The 21,795-nt window shown below is 37.5% G+C and overlaps 1 protein-coding gene across 1 annotated transcript; it reads left to right on the top strand.

The window, feature by feature from the left end:
• The first annotated feature begins 1,017 nt into the window (after nt 1-1,017).
• Nucleotides 1,018-5,114, top strand: LOC143602843 (uncharacterized). The gene is made up of 3 exons (XM_077079824.1): nt 1,018-1,669; nt 1,846-2,163; nt 4,486-5,114. The coding sequence occupies exons 1-3, from the start codon at nt 1,018-1,020 to the stop codon at nt 5,112-5,114; spliced, it is 1,599 nt and encodes a 532-aa protein (XP_076935939.1).
• The last annotated feature ends 16,681 nt before the right edge of the window (nt 5,115-21,795 follow it).

Raw genomic sequence — 21,795 nt, 5'->3', positions numbered from 1 at the left:
ACCACCTGGGCCTCAGAAACCATCCCAACTTCAGCTATGGAAACCCAAAGACTCAGCAGAACCCAAATTTTCAGGGCAATACCCAGAGGACCGGTTATCAATCAAATCAGAGACAATATGTGAACGGTTCAAGTAATACACAGAGTGGGTACAATCAGAGAGAGTTTTGGGGATACAACAAAGGATATCAAAGGGGTGATCAACAAGGGCAAGGGAGTTCTTCTGGTAATAAATAAGAGTCGATTAAGGATGTGATGGATTTTTTGAAGCAGATGAAGACGGATCAGGAGACTCAGAATAAATGCATGAATCAAAGATTAGAGCTCCAAGAGAAAGCTAATGCTTCAAGGGATAAACAGGTGAGCCAGCTTGCTGAAGAAGTGGCTAGTTTGAAGAGAAATCCATCTAAATTACCAAGTGATACCTTAAAGAACCTGAGCTATCAGAGTAGCAGTTCATCGAATGGGAAGAGCACTCACATCAACCAGGTAAGTACCCTTAGGAATGGTAAGACTTATGATAACGGGGTAAATCCACCACCCTTCATTGAGGGTGTGGTGGAAGACTTGGGGGAAAATGGTAAAAGTGATGATGATGTGGAAATCATACCAAGAATTGAACCGAGAAAATCAATTAATAAAAATTTAAATGAATCGGTAAATAAAAAGGAAGCACCAACTACTAAGAAGGCTGGTTCAACGAGTAAAACCGTTCCGTATCCTCAAGCGTTGGTGAATCCCGTAGCATCATCATCGCTTAGAAAGAGGGGTCCATAACAGGAGGAAATGTGGAAAACTTTCAAACAAGTAAAAATTAATTTACCCCTCATTGATGCTATAAAACAAGTCCCCACGTATGCTAAGTATTTAAAGGACTTGTGAACTCAAAAATGAACTCATAAAATACCTAAAAGGTTGACTTAACTGCTAATGTGAGTTCGGTTTTGACGGGAATCTTCCCACCCAAACTTCAAGATCCGGGAACGCCGATAATACTCATTCAAGTGGGCATTTCAAAATGACAAGGGCGTTACTAGATCTTGGAGCCGGGGTGAGCATTCTCCCGGGAAGCTTGTACGACCAATATGACTTTGGTCCACTTAGAAAAGCCTACACCACCGTGGTATTGGCCGATCTGACACTCAAACCTCCTAGGGGAATCGTGGCTGATATGATTGTCATGATTGAAGATTTTTATTATCCGGTTGACTTTCTGGTTCTAGACTACGTAACAGTTGACCTGAAACGGCAACTGAACGTGATTCCCTGTCGGCCCTTTTTGGCAACTGTGAATGCTTTAATAAACTGTAGAACCGGGGTGGTCGACATGGCCTTTGGTAATAAAAAACTTCGGCTCAATGTGTTTTCAAATGTATCTAACCCTCTGGTGAGTGATGAATGCTTTGCGGCTGATGTCATTGACGGGCTGAATCCTCACGAAAGTGAGGAAGATGCCACAGAGGAGTGCGTTATCTGTTGCAGGGAATCTGTTGAGCATGTGTTGAAATTGAAAGATGAGGAAAGGGCAGTTGAGGTATTCACTGCGAGTATTGGGAAGCCCCCTTGGTCTCAGCAGGTGGAGAGACTACCGGACACTATTGACTCCAAGTTAAAACCCATACTTGAGAGTCCACCGGTAGTGGAGTTGAAGGAACTCCCAAGCATCTCAAGTATGTGTTTTTGGGAGAAGGAGAGACATTGTCGGCCATCATTGCCTCGAATCTAACAATCGAACAAGAACGGGCATTGATGGAAGTTTTGAAGTAGTATAGAGCGGCTATTGGATGGACGATAGTGGACTTACGGGGTATTAGTCCGTATGTTGTGATGCACAAGATTATCACAGACCCCGAGGTAAAACCCGCCCACGATGCACAAAGACGGTTGAATCCGAATATGCGGGAGGTTGTGAAGAAAGAAGTGTTGAAGTGGTCGGATGCGGGAATCATTTTCCCAATCTCGGATAGTACTTGGGTGAGTCCGACACAGACGGTCTCGAAAAACGCGGGTATTCAGATAACCCGTGATGAGAAAGGTGAGGAAATTGCCACCCGACCGGTAACCGGGTGGCAGATTTGTGTTGATTATCGGAAGTTGAACGCGGCAACCTCCAAGGATCATTTCCCTTTACCATTCATTGACCAAATCATCGAGAAATTATTAGGTCAGAAGTTTTACTGTTTTCTAGACGGTTATTCGGGGTACAATCAAATTGCCATTCACCCCGATGACCAACATAAGACCACATCTACGTGTCCATACGGCACATTCGCATTTAGGCGAATGCCTTTTGGCTTGTGTAATGCCCCGGCCACATTTCAAAGGTACATGATGATTATCTTCTCAGATATGGTCGGGGATTCACTCGAAATTTTTATGGACGATTTTTCAATTTTCGGCTCATCTTTTGAATTATGCTTAAATGAATTAACGAAAGTTTTGAAAAGATGTGTGGAAACGAATCTGGTCTTAAGTTGGGAAAAGAGCCACTTCATGGTTCAAGAGAGAACTGTTTTGGGTCATGTCATCTCAAGTAGGGGGATTGAGGTTGACCGGGCGAAAGTCAATGTCATAGCTAATTTACCACCTCCTAAAAATGTGAAGGGAATTCGGTCATTTTTGGGTGATGTGTGTCTAATAACCCTATAAATATGAACCTCACAACTAAGCTTTAATATTAAAACGAAAATCCTAAAACCACACACAACCGGCAAGTGTACCAATCGCAAGTAGTATAGACTTAGGAAGTCCGAGTATCGAACATGTGGACATCTCATAACGCTAAAGATCACTAACCCTAGACAAGACCTACCTTAGAATAATAATTATATTGATTTTTGATTTCTTTTAACTTAACTGAACTAACTGGATTAACTAACAAAACTTACCAAAAATAGAAAACTTAACGGAAAACTAACTGTGTTGACTTAAGATGGAGAAAAACGTCTACCTATGTCTGAATCAAATTGTAGGCCTAACAAGCTAATGGATTGGATGACTTCAAGACACCGGTCCCTAAAGATGACACGACTAAGGATCACTCGGGCTCACTGGATCACCTCTCGGTCTCACTCAACAAGCCTAAACTACTCAAAATCGGCTAAAACGACCAAACCGGGAAACAATTGCTAACGTGTTCTAATGAAGGATCACCTCTCGGTCTCACCAACACTCGACCCTAATGGCAATGAATACTACACAACCAAGGATATAGGAACAATTCAACTTAAACCAAAATAGATCAACTAGTCGCTCAAACACCTAAACCTGACAAGAAACAAACTCGCTCTCGCACAATCCTTATTCTAGCATGCAAAGGCAGTGAGACAACCGTAACTTCCTATCACCTCTTGGTCTCAAGAAAGGTGTTTAACCGCAGTACTTAATCCAATTAATCATGCAACAAAACCCTACGGTGGTACGTACCGCAAACAAACCCTAAACACAAAGTCTAGAATCAAACAATGCACCGATCAATCAATACAAAACTAATCAACCGACACACGGGGTTTATGCAATGAATCACCAAATTTTCCAGCCCTTAAACACAACCTATTTCATGTCTAAATCAAACTTTACAATAACAATTAAGGTCTATTAATCAAACAATCCATAAAACTCATCAAAACCTAACAATTATCATCATTCCTAGGTAGAACTAACAAGATTAGCCAAGCATATTAATTGGACAGCAGCAAACACTCAATAAAATCATCATAAAACTCATACCAACCATCTTAACAATCGTCCAAAAATCAATCCTAATCATAAACAATTCAATATCTCAAGTAATTGCAAAACAATTCAACAATTAAGCAAGAAACTAAAAGTGTATGAACAATGAAAAAGAGGTAAGGATATGAGGTGTTCCGGGGCTGCTCTCGACTGTAAAAAACAGTGGTGAATGATCCGAGGCTTGATTCTTGCTTGTTCTTCCTTCCCTAGCCGTCACACGATCAAAACCCTAGCACACAAAAGCTTTTTCTTTCTTTTTTCTTGCTGGAAATTCCGATCAGCAGCTGTTGTGCTGCTGTTGGCTGTTGTTGTGCTGCTGTTGATGCTGTTGTTGTGCTGCTATTGATTCCGATCAGCAGCTATATTTGGCTGATTAGGGTTTTATTTTTTTTATATAATATAATATAATATAGTCTTGGGCCTCCATGATGCATACGGGTCAGGCCTTGAGCTTTGTCTTGAACTTGTATGCGTAAAAGGCTCGTAGAATGCTTGAAAAGTCCCGGTTTTCTTCTTTCTTTCACCCAAAACACACAAGATTAATAAATGTATGTAAAACCTATCTAAAACGAGTTAAAACATATAAAATATAGTATAATACGTAGATAAAACGTGCGGAAAATACGAGTGTTTTACAACACATCATTGGGACATACGAGATTTTACAGACGGTTTATTAAGAATTTCAGTGTCATAACTAAGCCGTTATGTAATTTGTTATTGAAAGATGTACCATTTGTTTTTTATGAAGATTGTTTAAATGCTTTTAACGTGATTAAAAACAAATTGGTCGAGGCCCCGATCGTGCTGTCGCCAGATTGGACACTTCCTTTCGAAATTATGTGTGACGCGAGCGATTATGCGGTCGGGGCTGTTCTTGGTCAACGGGTGGATAAGAAACCCGTTGCAATATACTACGCAAGCAAAACCCTTTCCGATGCTCAAATTAATTACACCACTACGGAAAAGGAGTTGCTTACGGTAGTGTATGCGTTGGATAAATTTAGATCTTATCTATGGGGAAGCAAAGTTGTTGTGTTTTCAGGTCGTAGCACTGTGAAATACTTGATGGAGAAGAAGGATGCAAAGCCGTGCTTGATAAGGTGGATTTTGCTCCTTCAAGAATTTGATGTGGAGATTCGTGATAAGAAGGGGAGCGAGAATGTTGTTGCCGACCATCTGTCCAGATTGGTAGAAAGAGAAGAGGGAAAAGACGTCCGAGAGATAAACGAGTCATTCCCGGATGAACAACTATTCTCTGTTTCAACTTTACCATGGTACGCTAACATCCTTAATTTTCTTGTTGCAGGTACAATTCCAGATTTTTGGCCGAAGAAAAAGAAGCATCAATTCATGGCCAAAGTGAAACAGTACGTATAGGAGGACCCAGACTTGTTCAAGATTGGGGAAAATCAAGTGTTTCGAATATGTATTCCAGATGAGGAGATCCGGAGTGTTTTGTCACACGCGCATTCACTTGCATGTGGTGGTCATTTCAGCAGGCAAAAAAATGGTCATAAGATTTTAGCATGTGGTTTTTACTGGCCCACTATTTTCAAAGATTCGGCGGAATATGCTAAAAACTGTGTGAGATGTCAATAGTTGGGTAGCATTTCCAAGAGAAACGAGTGTGCGGCAGTGGGAGATCCCTATTTTGTATGCGCTAATGAAAGGGACACCGAAAATTTCCTTCCGATACTTGGTCATGATGAATATTTGGGAGGCTCGTCAATCAAAGAAGAAACTGATTATCCCACATTGCCGGCTGATAACGACTTTGCTGAAAATGAAAGGTGCCATCGGGGAGGATACACCGACGTTTGAAAAAAATCCATACTCCTCTTTCGAGGACCAAATGGAGAAGGAGGGGTGGGAGATCGAGCGAACAGAGCAGTATGTGATTTTGAAACATTGGGATACCAAGACGCTGTTGAAAGCTTTGAAGAATAGTGATGGTGATGCTGTTGTGGAAGAAGTGTATGAACCGATGGTTGGCGGGGTCAGTAGTAGGCAGCACCACGGGGTGGTGTTGAGAGTAGTCAAGTGGGTGGTTCGTTTGAGCAGCCACCTTTTATTCCAGTTCAGGAGCCGCATGTGATGTTTCATGATGATGCGTGTATGACCGAATGGCTTTACAATTCAAGTCCTGACAGTTATGGGGGTTGGAGTAATGAGTTTTAGTACATGTATGACCAACAGAATCGGAACGCGGAATTACAGTGTTGGGAAACTCAGCGATTGCATGACAGGATGGAGCTGTGGAACCAAACCCATGCTTATAATTTTCAGTAGGAGATTAATGACCGGCACATGGACGATCGCCACCACAGGATGCATGAGGCATGGCATCGCGGGGAGCCGGTGGTGGAAAACCCGCCTATGATCGATTACACTACCCTGGGTCCTTATGACGGTAGTGTCCACTATCCACCACCGTAGCTTCACCACTCACGCTGGGTAGATCCACATGCAGATGCGGCGCAAGATTCACAAGCAGGTAGCTCAGCGGACGCATTTAACTTTTCTGGAGTGATGGGGACGATGCGGTCAGTCTTTGGTGACCCGCAACCCCCGTATTCTTGAGCACTCGCTAATCGGCTGATCAGGTCATGTGTCTCTCCTTATGTCTCTGTTGGTGTTGAACAATTTGTCTTTGTTTTATGTGTTTGGGCAGTTGGGAGGTGGCGTGAAACTTGTTGGCATGTTTGTTTGTGAACTCTATGTGGTCGATGGTGGTGTCGAATTTGTTGCCTTTTATGTATGGTCGCGTGTGTTTAGTGTCGTTTTTATGGGTAATCGGGTAGGAATTTCTGGATGCCTCACTTATGTTTTGATGGTAGCTTACATTGGGGGCAATGTAAAGTTTAAGTGTGGGGATGCGGGATTGGAGTTGAAAAAGTGAAAAATGCTAAAAATGTCCCAAATTTAAAATTTTTACACAATGGAAGATGATAGAAAAACTGGAACTGTTTGTCAAAAATATAAAATAATAATAATAATAATAATAATAATAATAAATAAATCAAATAAGAAATTTAAAAATAAAAATAAGCAAAATAATAAATAATAATAATAATAATAATAATAATAGAACAGTAACACATTTAACTTGGGATGTGCCGGTAGGCTCAGCCTTAAGAATGAAAGGGCGGTTTGGTTATTGACATAATTAAACCTCTAATTGCTTGATTTTGAAAAAAAAAATGACTTTCGGGTTTTGTTTGTTTAGCTAAGCCTGTGTAAGGACTGGGATGAAAGGTCTGGCCATACTCAAGCCTTTTTGTTAGATTTGATCACCAAAAGAAATTTTTAAAATATGAATAGACTACTGAACAATGCTTGGATAGGCTTAACGTTAGAGTATGCTAGCTGGCTTATGATATAAACATAACGAAAATACTTCTAGTTTAAGTGGTTAACGCTTCATAGGTGTATGGTTTTATAACCTTAAATCCTGTATTGATGGAATGCTTTAGGGTTCGGACACCAGGGGTCTTTATGCGGTATATCATCTGGGTATTCAAATCTTCTAAGTGGATTTATGAATATTAAAAGAGCTCAAAGAACAAACCCGCAATTTATCTACCACTTATAAGTCATTAAACATGATCATTACGTGCTTTAAAAGTACAGTTACACTACTGACTTGATCATCCACGCTGTTAGTCATGTGGGGTCCACGTGCTCGCGTCTCATTACCATTAAGAAACGGACCACAAGGGACACGTCACATGTAAGCCCTACAGATGAATTCGTGCATACTCACCCCTGGAGATGGGCTTTGGGGTATTGCTTGATAACGGGGGTATACCATGTAATAGGGGCTATTTGCTAGTTGGTAACATAATTGTACGTTAATCATATCTAATGCCCATTCTGGTAGACTTTGACGCTTAAGTTTAGGTTTTGGTTCGATAAAATATCCAGAATTGTTTTAGCTATTGCATATGGGCTTTAAATGGTACACATGGTTTTGCATAATTTTGATCATTTGACTCTAGGGTTTAAGTCAAGTTGGGGTGGTCTGACTCGGTAAAACCGTAATGAAGCATGGTAAGGCGGCATCAAGGCTTTGATGTGTGGGTACCATTTAACCATATAACCTAATAAATTGTCACGCCTTATTTGCCCCAGTAAGTATTAGGGCATGGGTTTAAGTGGATAGCAATATTGGCAATCGCGGTTTTTGTGTTATTTGTTAATACTTAAAATAGGTTGACTATTTTATAAAAACAGTTTCCGGTTCTGATTTCATTGTATCTCTTTGTCGGGACAAAAAAGGATAAGTGTGGGAATGTGATGCGTGGTGAAATATCGTGTATTAAATGAGTTATACCACATGTTTTGTGAGTTTATATGCCAAAAATACGATTACTTTGTGTGTGTTTGCAATTACAGGTGTGCGGAGCTTAAAGGAGCTAAATGGGAGCACATGAGATGGAAAGGAAAGGAAGATTTTAGTGCATGGAATGATTGAGCAAGTGAAGACGAAGACGTGGCCGAAAACGGGGCATAAATCGGAGTTCGGACGAAGAAGTTACGTGAAAAGGTAAAATGATGGGTGACAGGCCACCGTAGCCTACGGTGCCCCACCGTAGCCTACGGTGGAGGCTGCCACCGTAAGGTAGTGGCTGTCACCGTAAGCTACGGTCCCCACCGTAGCCTACGGTCATCTGGACGGGAAAATGTCTATTTTTAGGTTTCTTTGGAGCTATTTAAGCCTGGTTCCACCCTAAGCCGCCTATCTTCGATATCACAACATACTTGGACATTTGTGGAGCATTTTTCCACCATTCCAAGACCTTTCAATCACCCTAATTATCCATGGCATCATCTCTTCAAGAATCAAAGAAGCTATTCAAGATCACCATGTTAGGCTAATCCACTCGTGACCATCTCTGGGTGTAGGGTTGAGTTGTTCATTGGATTGTTGGTACTCTAAACCTTACTTTTGGATTTTGTTTGTGTGCTTGAACATACATTTGGGTAATCATTGAGATTTACAGTTTATTAGTTATTGATTTTGGTCATCAACGATTAGGATTGAGTTCTTAGTGTAATTGGCCTAGTTTTCTTTAACCATATTACTGAATTGATTCATCATTGCCTAAGATTAACAATCAAGTAGATTATTGTTTAGCCGTGTCAATCAATTGGATTAAGTTCTAACGATCAACATAGCCACACATCTAGTCTCTTGGTTTAGTAATTCAAACAAAGGTTATAAATTCAATAGGTTTAATCATCAATCTAATTTACTTCAAAACCTGAAACCAGGAGATTGGTTACCCTTTTCATAATTGTTTACAAATCAAATTAGTAATCGTTTCGTTTAAAACAAATCTTTAAAACCGCTTGACATCGTTCGTCCGCCTAGTATAACTAGTTATTACAAAGTATTGAACTTGATTAGCACTTTCCACTACCTGTGGATTCGACACCTTACTTGCCCTTGCTAGTAAAGGTATTTTATAAAAGTTTTTGATTGACCTTTCGACATCGATCATGTATACGTTAGCCTGATGGCCGGCAATTACCTTTGTTTATAAATTTTTAGAGACACTTAAGACTCGATTAAAGAGTTATAAAAGTGTGAGCATATTCACGCTTATAAAGAGTTTAGACGCATTTACCTTTGTTATGGTCAGTGTGTTTCATTGATTTATGCTTGCTTGTTACCTCGGACCTATTATACGAGAATAACCTTTTATAGATAACTAGATCAATGATCTAGCTTTAAACCTTTAGTCAATTTGCATAACCTTTACCATAATAATCATTTCTTTATAAAATATATGGACCCTTAGTCCCCCTTTTTGTTTATCATTCATATACTATGTTTCTTTTTCATGAAGACACTTATATACTATGTTTCTTCCTTAATAGTAAACTTTATAAAAACTTTATATTATAAAGAAATAATATTTTAACTATATCCATGTCTTATTAAAACTATAATCCACTTAATATCTTATCAAAGTATGGGCTATATCCTCGATTAGGGTCTAAGCCAAAATATTATAAAATAATCAGGAAAAACCCCTACCTTGTATGATTACTTTATAAGAAATGCCTAGGCCTTACGCGGGCAGCACTCCTACTTATCGTCGTAGAATTAAGGAATACGTATCACCATAACTCCTACAACTTGCACGTACTTCGAGAAAACGAGCGAGTCGAATCATTAGGATGGTGGCACGCCTACCAAGGTTATATGTATGTAATATGGGAGTGTTTAAGATGCCTAGAAGCAGAGCCCGACTTCCCTATTTATAGGAGAAATTTTGAATCAGTTCGTGTATCGCTATGGAGTGTTAAATTCCCCGTCGCGCAGAGCGATGGACTTACTAGCCACCATTGAATATAATATTCCATCGAGTTTTGTGACAAAAATTTGGGTTGGCCATCATGTAGTGCGACCCCGCCCATTAGGCCTGATGTATCGACATGTAAACCTGCCATGTGTGACTACATGGTGACACGTGGCCTGTCCCATGCTAACACGTGTCATGATTTTTTATTACACTATTGGTATGAAAAGTGCTAAGAGTTGAACTGATTAGTCGTTTAGTCTTCATATAAGGTTCATATATAGAGAATGGAAGATACAAAGTTAGAGAATGGAGAGAAAAGTTAGAGAATGGAGTGCAAAGTTAGAGAATGAGGGGCAAATGTAAAGAATGAGAATGAAGCTAGAGAATGGACAACAGCTGTGGTATAAATAGTTCATTTTCTTTAGAGTTAGTAATAGAACACACATTTTCTATTCCCAAATTGTAACGAAACTCTATCAAAATTAAATCTGAGCTTTAATGAGTTGTTATTATATCTTGTCTTCTTAATTGCTTGTTTTATTCACCGATTAGTATCGAAACGCACCGGAAAAATTTCCATGTGTTTTCAGTTTCGTAGATCAATATCGAGTTTACCGTTCCTCATTAGGAGAAGCAAGTTAACAGAGCTTTCGGTGCTCGATTCCAGGTCTTATCGTTGAATCTCGTGCTTAACCATTGCTTCTAATGTGTTCGAATTTGATTTCGAAATTTTCAAGTTTTTCGGTATGGTTTTCTATTAATTCGGATCTAAATCAATTGATGTTTTACATATAGGATTGTTTATGATTGATATACAAGTGTGTTCGGGCTTAAATTCAAAGTTTGAATTGATCTCCGATGAAGTTTTTAAGTTCACGGCTTACAAACCGCTTTTCTGGCCACCTAGCTGAATTTTCTGGCCACTTTCATTTTCCCGGCAGCCTCTAACAACTTTTTTCGGCGAGAATATGTTGCAATGTTCATACTATATAATATGATGAGTTAATCAATCTGATTAAGAGATTGTATTAGTCAATTTTTTCATCACAATAAAGTTTTCCAGCAACAAAAACCGTTTTTCCGGCATCATAACAAAATATTCCGGTGGGCGAACAACTCGTTTTTCCAGCCGCGTTGTTTCCGACGAGATCAAAATTAATACATTCACTATTTATTGCTAATAGTTTATTCGATTTACCTGGAAAATTATTATTCAAGTTTGTCAGAGTGTATCATAACATAATTTTTCAGACAAGGAACACATTTTCTCGCTTCAACAGAATTTTCGGGCAATATAACTACCTTTTTCAGTCACCGAAAAACTAGCATTTTCATTCAATTCCTTCTGTTCCGGTTCAAGTTTGTGTTCGCATCATCTGATCTATCATGTTTTGGTTCACACATTGTGTTTGAGTTTGAGTTTAAGGGTCTGCTATTAATAAGTCTGACTCGTTTGGTGCTCATACTTTTAAACAAATATATGTTTTGTTATTTTATGTTCATCTATCCCAACTCATCAAGCACCATTAATTACAAATAGGGAAGGATCCTGTGCAATTTGTTTTTAATGTGAAAATAAAGAAATGATCCTAGCCTTTTTTTGCTGTTGATATATGGTTAATAATCCATAATGGGATTCTGATAATTAAGTTATTAATTTTATAATATAAAAGGGTAGGTTTGGGATTTCCCAAAATCAAACCAATAAAACCACAGTCCTCCAAATCGGAGATGCCTCCCACGGTCACCATGCAGTTTTAAAGTTCAAGTCAACATGCAGGCACATTGAATATTTCAAGAAATTGTCTCGCAGACACTGTAAGTTGCTAATTAGTTGGTAGATTTTAGCAATTTAGACTTTGTCGTTAATCGGCCTAAAAATTTACGAATTTCAAGAAGATCAAAGTAGAAGGTGAAGAACCATATTTAAGATATAAAAAACTGTTGAAACTATAAAGAACAAGCTTTAAATAGTTAAGTTTTAGGGAATTGTTATACTTGGATTAAACCCTAGTGAGAATTATTATTTTTAATTATTATTATTTTTTTGCTAACTTATGGTTGTATGTTGCTATGATTTGGTCACTAATGTGTTGCTAATTTGTGTTTTGCGGTTAACTGTAGTTATTATTATCACCTGTCATGTGTTGTTTTAGGCATTTGGTATTTGTTGTTATATGTTGTTTGCTTTTGGTGGAACCTAGGATGTCATTTGTTGTTTTCACATGTTGTTAACATAATAAAACGTAACATGGTATGTTGATATGTTCTGCAGAAATCTTTTGTATGGCTTTAAGTATTTGTCATTGCCTTTAAGAAATTTTGTTTTTATTATTATTGTTTGATGTCTTGTTGTTTTGTTGTTTAGTGCGCTTGCAATTTGTTGATATGTTCAGTATGTTGTTATTATTGTTGTTTGATATCTTCTTTTTTCGCTGTTTTATGGTCTTCCAATTTTTTGATATGTTTAAATAACAAGAAGCTTTAAATAAGTTAATTGTACACATGCGTACTTTGTAGTTAAACCCATAGTAAGAAGGTTTTTTTGTGGGTTTTTATCCATATTTATTTTGCGGCTAACATGGTGATGCATTTTGAAGATATGCGTTTTAACCCTAGTTAGAAGATTTTGTTGGACATCCGAATATGTTGATTGAACACATATAGGTGTGCATATTTATGTCAACTACTCTCGGCATCTGCATATTCATGTTTATATATTTTGCTTTTATATATATTGTGCCACCCGGCATTTTTTGGTTTACTCTGTTAACTAAACTCTGATATCTTAGTTAACTCCGTTAGAAAATCCACATGTATGTCACTTGTAACGTGAGCACACACATGAGTATGTCTATAAACGTTGGTAGTCTAATAAGAATTACAAGTTACTAACAATAAAACAACATACATTTATGTGTATTAAGAGCTGTGTGTTCGTAGATGAAGTTTACATGTATTTGTTACGTGGTTGAATATAATACGTGCTGACACGAAATATTATTTCATACGTTAATATATATAATGTAATACTTACTTGGCATGATGCATGCATACTTGCTACATGTATATGTAATACTTGTATTATAAGTTGTTAAAGAAAATAAATTAATGGTGTTTATTAAGTAGGGCATAACACTTATGGTAGCATTATGATACATTAAAAAAAATCAAGTTGGTTACTTATCCTTTGCTTTTCTTTTCCTTCTTCATCATTTTCTCTTCCTTTGGCCAAAATCATACACACGCATACACTTTGGACAAGTTTTTCTGTCACGAACACACACGCACATACACTTTGCCTGGAGATGGATCTATAACAATACCGAGAAGGCTAAATTAGTTGATTTATTTGCATACATCAAGTAATTGATTATGTTATGATCTATTATTCATTTTCTTGAATTTGGGTTTAGGGCAATAGTATCCCAATGGTGGTAACAAATGTAATCGTATTTAAAAACTAAAAGATGGAAGATTGGATCATGTTAATCATTGTTGTTGTTTTGATTTGTGGGTTGATATCTAAACCCTAAATGATCAAAAATTATTCTGTAATGAAGGGATAAAATATGGATTTTGATTATGGATGATGATTAGATGGTAATATACGATCGTAGGCATGTAAGTTATATGATTTACATGTGTTGTACATGAAATCAGATTGCTGGCAGATTTGTTCTTGATGATTGTTGATGTCATACACTGATGTTAATTTGGTATTTTTGAGTGTTTCTTGATTCTATGATACTGTACTCTGAGTACAGTTTCCAGAAAACAAGAAATGATAATTTAGAATTAATGCGTTCATGATTTTACAAAAACATATGTCTAAGTTGCTATTAAAGGTTGTAATCTAGTCTAGAATCTAAAACACATATCTTGAGTTTGACTAAGTAAATTTGGTCGATTCCATTTCTGGAAGACTATAAATTGAGGTAGGATTCTAATACAACTAGTCTTTCATTGTTTGGTTGTCACATCCCGACTAGCAAATGCGGAAGCATAAAACGGGAATGTAACAGACACATGTGGCATCAACCATATTGTTTATAAAGAAACATTACAAACTAATTTACATTATATTACATTGTTCTATCTTCGTTTACAAGCTAGGTAATACAAAACAAAAAATAGTTCATTAAACTGTTCCACTCCTTACTAGTACACTTGTATCTATTCACACAGCATCAATCATAATCCATAGTACGTAGCACATCATCAATTTATTCCAATTTTGGTACACCTGAAAAGCATGCTAAAACAAGTTAACTACAAATAGTTGGTGAGTTTCACGAGTCAATAAATCAATTATGCCTAACCATAAAAATAATAGTTTGTATGTACGCATGTATGTATCTATGTATGTGATGTAATTATGCTAAGCTACAGTGAAGCCTTAACTGTTAGTTTGTGCTGCGTGCCTCCATTTCTCACGCACAATCAACCACTATGGCCCCCCTTCCGCCCACAACATGCCGCAAGTAGCTATGTCTAACACTACATAGCGTGTTAGTGGGGTAAAGTCTCAGTAAACCGTGCCGGCTCTGTTTGGGTTTTTCAAACCAATAGTACTATTCACAAGCCACTTGCTCGAAGTTAATCATTGTGTTAGTGGGGAATTTTGTGTGTTGGCACTTAGATAATTCACATCATCATATGTTTTCAGATATATAGGTATAAAAGACATACTTTTCACCCCAAAATTTTGTAAAACAATTTAGAATGAGGGATCATGAAACTCATTGTTTAGTATGTACTCAGCACGGTATGAGTTCGCGATTCGTTTCACTTGCAATCACTTAGTCCCTATGATCAGTATTGTAATAATATTAATATTTTATTATTATTATTATAGTCTCCATACTAAGCCAGGTTGTATATCTAGTCTGGGTATAGCTGTCACGCCCAGAACATGCCAGTAGTCTTATATTGGTGACGTTGTTCAATGTCTAATGTTGAAAATTGAACTTGGTTCAGTTTCACCTACTAGACCAAGTTAATCGTTCACGCGCTTAATAAACAGGTATGATCACATAAACTCAGGTAAACGTGTCAGTTGATAAAATGATTTAATTTATAAAGAAAAATCATAATTTAGATATCTGGATTCGCTACATGGCTCATTTCTGTTTATTCAGTCTCCTTTGGAGAAAAACACGCATAACTCATCCGAATTGTCTGGATTTCTCACAAAATGTTCGGTTTTATTCAATTAATCCAAAAATCTGATATTTGATCACTTTTGATGTTCTGATATTTATTGATACAAGATTCAACATCTTGGTCATTATAATGTATTATAATAATAATTTAATGTCTTAAGGGCATTTTGTAATTCATGTAAACTGCTCATTCACCTAAATGTAAGGCACATTCGTTATCTCATAACGAATGTGTTCATTCATGTAATGTAAATCACATTCGTTATCCAAGATTAATGAATGTGATAACGAATGAAGGCTACTCGTATAAATGTAATAGGGACGAATGATTATAGGTCATTCGTATCACTTAATGTAACGAATGAGTCATTCATGAAGGTATGCTTAACGAATGGGCTAGTCTTCTATATATACCCTGTACATTATTATTAACGTAATGAGAATTCCTGTTTTATGATTTGCACTATTACTTTGCCGAATTCTCTCTAGACACACACACTACACACACTAATCGTATAATCTCCATCCTAATCGTAATCATTAATTGTATATCTTCGAATCACATGTCAGTAATCATATGAAATAGATCCATTAAGGCTCGTCGAGTTTTCTCAATTTGTATCAGAAACAAGGGATTCAGATCTACATGTGATTCGTTTGATTAACAGTATCGATTTAGTGTTAATTGAATTTTTTAATAGAATACTAAGAACAGAGACTGTAATTGACTCCTCGAAACATCAGTTTGAACCTAATTGAATGACTCAATAGCTTCGGATTGCTGTCGATTGATTTTATTGAAGGATTTGTAGTGTAATTGTATCAGATTTGAGGTTGGATTGGAATTGAGTTTATGGCGGGAAATTATGTGAGTTTGAATTAAGGAATTGGTTTGGATTTGGTATGGATTGAGGTTTGGATTGAGTTTGAATGTGTTAGGAATTAAATTCCGAGTGAATTAGTGTTAGGATTGTAGTGAATTGATAGGTTTTGGAGTGGTTTGGGTTTCTGGACTTAAGTTTGAATGTTCATTCGTGAGGATGAATGCTCATTTGTGTGGTTGAGTGGTCATTCGCTAAGTGTTATTCGTTAATCAGTTGTAACAGATTCGTGCCAGCTGTAAGCGGTTATAACTGATTATTCGTTAATACATGTGTCCATTCGTTATCAGAAACATCATTCTTCAACCTATTCATTAAACATATTCTTCATCAGTAACTCATTCATTTGTTACTCTTTCGTTACCAGATCGCATTCGCTAAAGCAGTTTCATTCACATTCGTCAAGCTCATTCGTGTTTATCATTCATGTCAATCATCCTTCATTCGTGAATCTGTCATTCATTATTGAGTCATTCGTGTGTCTTTCGTTTAAACAGTAAATCACTCATTCGTGTCAAATTAAAGCATCATTCGTGTGTCTATTCGTGTCCATAGTAAAAGACTCATTCATTGATCAATTTTTCAAAGTTGTTAAATTCAGTCCTTATACTTTCAACAGTTGACAAAAATGGCTTCTCCAGCTCATACTACGCGTTAGCTTCACTGAGCGAGTTAATGCAACAAATGCTTACTATGGACAACGAAATTGGGTCTCATAACAAGTGTCCAAAGCTGCTTAAATTGTCTGACTTTGCGAGATGGGAACAGAGATTTAGGGCACATTTGGGATCTCTTCATCCTGAATGTGTTCGTCATTTTGATGTTGTATACCTACCACCACAAGTTGGAAGCGCGACTACTGGATATTCTGACAAATTACTCAGTATGTATGAGGCTGAAGAAAGGAAAGAGATGGACAATGAGACAAAAGCTTATTCAACTTTTGACAATGGCTTTACCTAAGAACATCTTCCACCAGTTCGGTCACATCAAGCTATGTGCGACCCTATTTGCCTAATTAAAGACGAAAAGCTTGGGTAATACGTTGGAGAACAAGCAAAAGATGGTGAAGTTTCAATTTCGAAACTTTGCATTGCTCAAGAATGAGACTATGGAGGAGATGATTAGCAGGTTCTGTCACCTGATTGCTGAGATGTCAACGGTTAAGTTAGAACCGAGTGAGGTGGACAAGATTGACACTTTGAAAAACGAATTGCCTGCAACGTATTCCACATTCTTACTTGTATTGAAGGATAATAGCTATTTTAAGATTGAAAATCTCATGGCTGAAGAGTTTATTAATAAACTTGAGGAACGTGAATATGATATGAAGTTTCAGACTTCATTAATGATAGACAGAATCCTACTTTGTACGGTGGAGCGTTACCTGCGAACAGCAATGGCAGTTCAATCCCAATTATAGATTTCCTTTTCTCAGAGTTCTACTGATGGGACTCCAAGCAGTACTCAGCCTAACGTATGCTTTATGGCTTCAGGATCTACCACAAGATAAGTCCGTCAAGTTCACTTCCGAACGTAAACATGAAAGAGGCCGAACAACAATTCTCTTTCATGTGTGCGTTTATGACTTCATATGAACAACTTGTGGGGAGTAAAATAGCCACAAGTGAACTTACTGATGACAACCACGATCAAATCGATCTAGATGATCTTGAACTCATGGATTTGAAATGGAATATGGCCATGATCGTACGTAAGGTAAAGCGGTTCATGCAACGAACCGGAAAGGATCTACCCACTCTTAACAAACGGTAGGATTCGATAAATTAAAGGTGAAATGCTAGAATTACCAAGAATTCGGCCATTTCGCTAAATAATGTGACTAGCCAAAAAAAGAATATACCGGTCCTCGAGCTTCAGATCGTAACTCAGGAAAAAGCATAAATGTGCCTGAGAAGAAAACAAAGGTTAATGGGGATCAGGTTAAGGCCAACAGTTAATAGGCTTTGATTGTGAATGAGGGTCTGGATTGGTTACAAAAGCTCTTAGGGAATCAATAGAATCTTGCAATGGCCGAACCTTCTGAGCATTTCATGGATGCAAGTGGGGATAACTTATCAGATGAGGGTCATGCATTCGAGTCAGAAATAGAGTTTGACAACTCAAGCGTGGAGCAAACCGAATCTTTAGCGTGTATGGCGAAAATTGAAGAGGTTTGTACAAATTCCTCATTTAATGTATCGGTAATGAATCCCATAAGACATTCACCTCTAAAGTAAATACTAAGCGTGATCAATGTTGCGAACTCTAGTGTAAACTTGAGTCGACTTTGCAACAGAATCATCAACTCGTATGTGAACTTTCAATGCTTAAGGAATGCCACAGACAGAAACCCAAACTTTTAGATCAATCCACTTTGAAAATTAAAAATTTGTCTATGAGCAATCACGATTTGAAAGCTGAGGTGAACTGTAAACTCGTTATAATAGAGCAACATTTTCAAAAAATCCTTAAGTTGCGTACCAGTGTAACTAAACTTAAAAACGAGATTTTAGAACTAAAAAAATAAAATAAGCAAGTTTAGGGATTCATCCTTTCTTTTGAATGATATTGTTGAAGTCAGTAATTCTCACCAAAAGAATAGTAAAGCTAAGTTAGGATTTGTGGAAATTCCTCCACCATTTAAGAATGACTATTCGAGTATTCCCGAGGTTGTTGAAACTAAAACAATCTTGAAAAAACCCAAAATTATTCGGTTAAATGTTAAAAAGGTTGAATCTGTTAAACCGGTCCATGACAAGATTCACATTAAGAGTAAATAGGTCTTTACAGAGAACGAGGTTGATGGTTTGATTGAAGAGCTAAATGAACCAGAAGTAATTGTTAAGAACGATAGCATTGCTTCTGAGAATCACATTTTGTGTGATCCAGAAGAGTTTGAACAAACTGTGGATGGTTCAAAATCTTCTGTTAGTTCTTCAAACAAACCAAAGACTTCTCATAATGTAAAATCATCATAAAAAATAAAAGTTTCTAATGAGGATTTGATGAAGTTTATCAATCCTCCAAAAGATTCTAAGTAAAACCAGGGTCCGGTTTTTAAACTGAAAGGACTTAACAAAGTCTTCTCTGGTAAGGAAGTTCCTTTGAACTTACTTGAACCCGAGCTTATTGAGAGTGTCTTCAATGATGATACATAAAAGGTTACCAAGCTTGAAAATGCATTTAAAGTTAAAAGCATCTAAATCTCAAGCGAAACAGAATGTTAATTCTTTTAAACCTATAAATTTTGTTAAATCTTACGAATTGGAACATACTTCCAATACAACCAATCTGGAGTTTTACAAGAATAAAAAGGGTATAAAGAATACAGTCTCAGATGCGGTTCCTGAAGTGAGTCCTAAGGTTGTTAATGTTCAACTTAAGCATGTTCGCATGATTAATGTTTTACCAGAGAAAATTATCGATACACGTTTATGCTTTAAACGTGGTGTGCACGATCATGTGGCAAAGAAGTGTGGGGCTAAAGTTAAAAAATGTCAAACAAGTAACTAAAGATAAAATTACTAATTTTGACATTGAACAACAATCGGTGGAATCATACATAATTTATTCCAACATCGATCCTCTAAAAGTTGTTTGAGTTTATGCTGTTAATGTATCGAAGAAATCGTTTGAGCCTGCTCAAACAAATTGCAAGAACACTGATTCGGGTGTGATTAGAGATGGTTATTTGACATAGAAATCAAAGAAACCACTAACTTATTCACAAGTTCCTCAATCATACTTGAAATCACAGTTTAATGTAAATGTTTCTCCAAAAGTCTTGAAAAGAGAGCTCAAGACTGAGGCTTGGGCCCATCATTTTACCTTATGTGCAGAGTTCATCTAGGACGATATCAGGAGACAAATGGATTCTAGATAGTAGATGTTCTCGGCACTTTATCGGCAACCTAAACCTCCTAACCAATGTTAACGATATTCAGGGGATTATGTAGCGTTTGTGGGTAATAATGGTGGGATGATTACTAAAGAAGGGGAAGTGTCGAACGGTCGGATAACGTTCGAAAAGGTTAATTATTGTGAGAAGGTAGCTCACACTCTGCTAAGTGTATCCCAGATTTGTGACAAGCGATATACTACCGTTTTCACAGACAAGGAATGTGTAATCCTTCAACCGGGATTCACAATTCCATAAGATATGGTTATCATGAGATCACCACTATCTAATGATATTTATGTTTTAGAAATGGGTATTAATGTATTGGCTACACCTTCTAAGACGTGTTTCATCTCGAAAGCAACCGAGAAAGACACGATTCTCTTGCATAGGCGGATGGGACACATCCACATTTGCAAGATGAACCATTTAATTGTAAAAAATTTGGTGGATGGTGTGTCCCTAAAGCACTTCAAGCTGAATGATCACTGTGGAGCATGCAAGAAGGGTAAACAGAAAAAGAAGTCTCACCCAAGCAAGTCGTTGAACTCGATTAACACTCCACTTGAACGACTTCATATGGATTTATTTGGTCCTGTGAATCGTGCAAGTATTGCGGGTGATTTCTACTGTTTAGTGGTAACCGATGATTATTCAAGATACTCATGGGTGTTATTTATGAGTTCTAAAGATTAGAAGCCTGTTTTGATTCAGAATTTGATAACAAAAATCGAATCACTTTACAAACACAAAGTGAGACGTACTCAGAGTGATAACGGTACGGAGTTCAAGAACAATGTATTGGACTTATTGTGTATTCAACGGGGAATACGTAGGGAGTTTAGTACACCGCACGTACCACAACAAAATGGTGTGTCTAAACGGAAGAATCGTACATTAATTGAAGCGGCCAAAACTATGCTAGCGGATTCTAAGCTTCCTTTTCAATTCTGGAATGAAGCTGTGAACACCGCATGCTACACGTTGAATAGAGTCTTCATGGTTAAGAAGTTCAAGAAAACGAGCTACAAACTTCTTAATAACCGTAAGCCGAATCTAAAGTATTTGGAACCTTTCGGATGTCTGTGTACAATACTAAAGAAAGACGTCGGGAAATTTTATGAAAAGGCGTTCGATGGATACTTTCTTGGGTATAATTCACCTAAGAAACGGGTATTCAACATTTCTTCGGGGTGTGTGGAAGAATGGTTTCATGTTGACTATCAAAGCTACACAACACCTCCAACCGGTAAAGGACCCGATTGGATGTTTGATTACGAGTCGTTATTCAACTCGTTTATGCAATCGGTTGAAGTCCTATCTGAAGACTTGGTGAGAGCGTATCTGGAAGATCAGTGTATTCCATGACCGAGTTCTTCTACGTATGAAGAAACCAAGGTATTTATTCAATCGAGAACATCGAATGATGTTGCTGATTCCTCCGATGAAGATGAGTTCATTAACTCATCTTGCCCGAGCCAATTTCAACTGAAGATGTGTCACCAACTGTCTCCTTAGACACAGCCGAGGAGAATATCACCAACCTTGGTGATAATGTATCTGTTCCTGCGAATCCTTCCCACACAAATCACCCACAGGAACAGATAATCGGTAACGTAAGCGAAGGAGTAAGAACGCGACGCCAGGTCGCTAACGTATGTGACGAAGAAGCTTATGTTAACGTATCTCCTATCGATAACGTATGTGAAGAATCCGTGATGTGTGCTTATGCGGATACGCACGCCACGGGAATTATTAATATAGCAAGATAAACCTTCTTTCTATCTTAGATAGAATCGA

Source organism: Bidens hawaiensis, unplaced genomic scaffold (genome assembly GCF_021521415.1).
Source record: "Bidens hawaiensis isolate Kalapana, Puna unplaced genomic scaffold, B.hawaiensis_p1.1 tig00059913_1, whole genome shotgun sequence".
Taxonomy (NCBI): domain Eukaryota; kingdom Viridiplantae; phylum Streptophyta; class Magnoliopsida; order Asterales; family Asteraceae; genus Bidens; species Bidens hawaiensis.
Note: the sequence above shows the minus strand (reverse complement) of the source record. Positions and strands in the feature narration are given on the sequence as shown.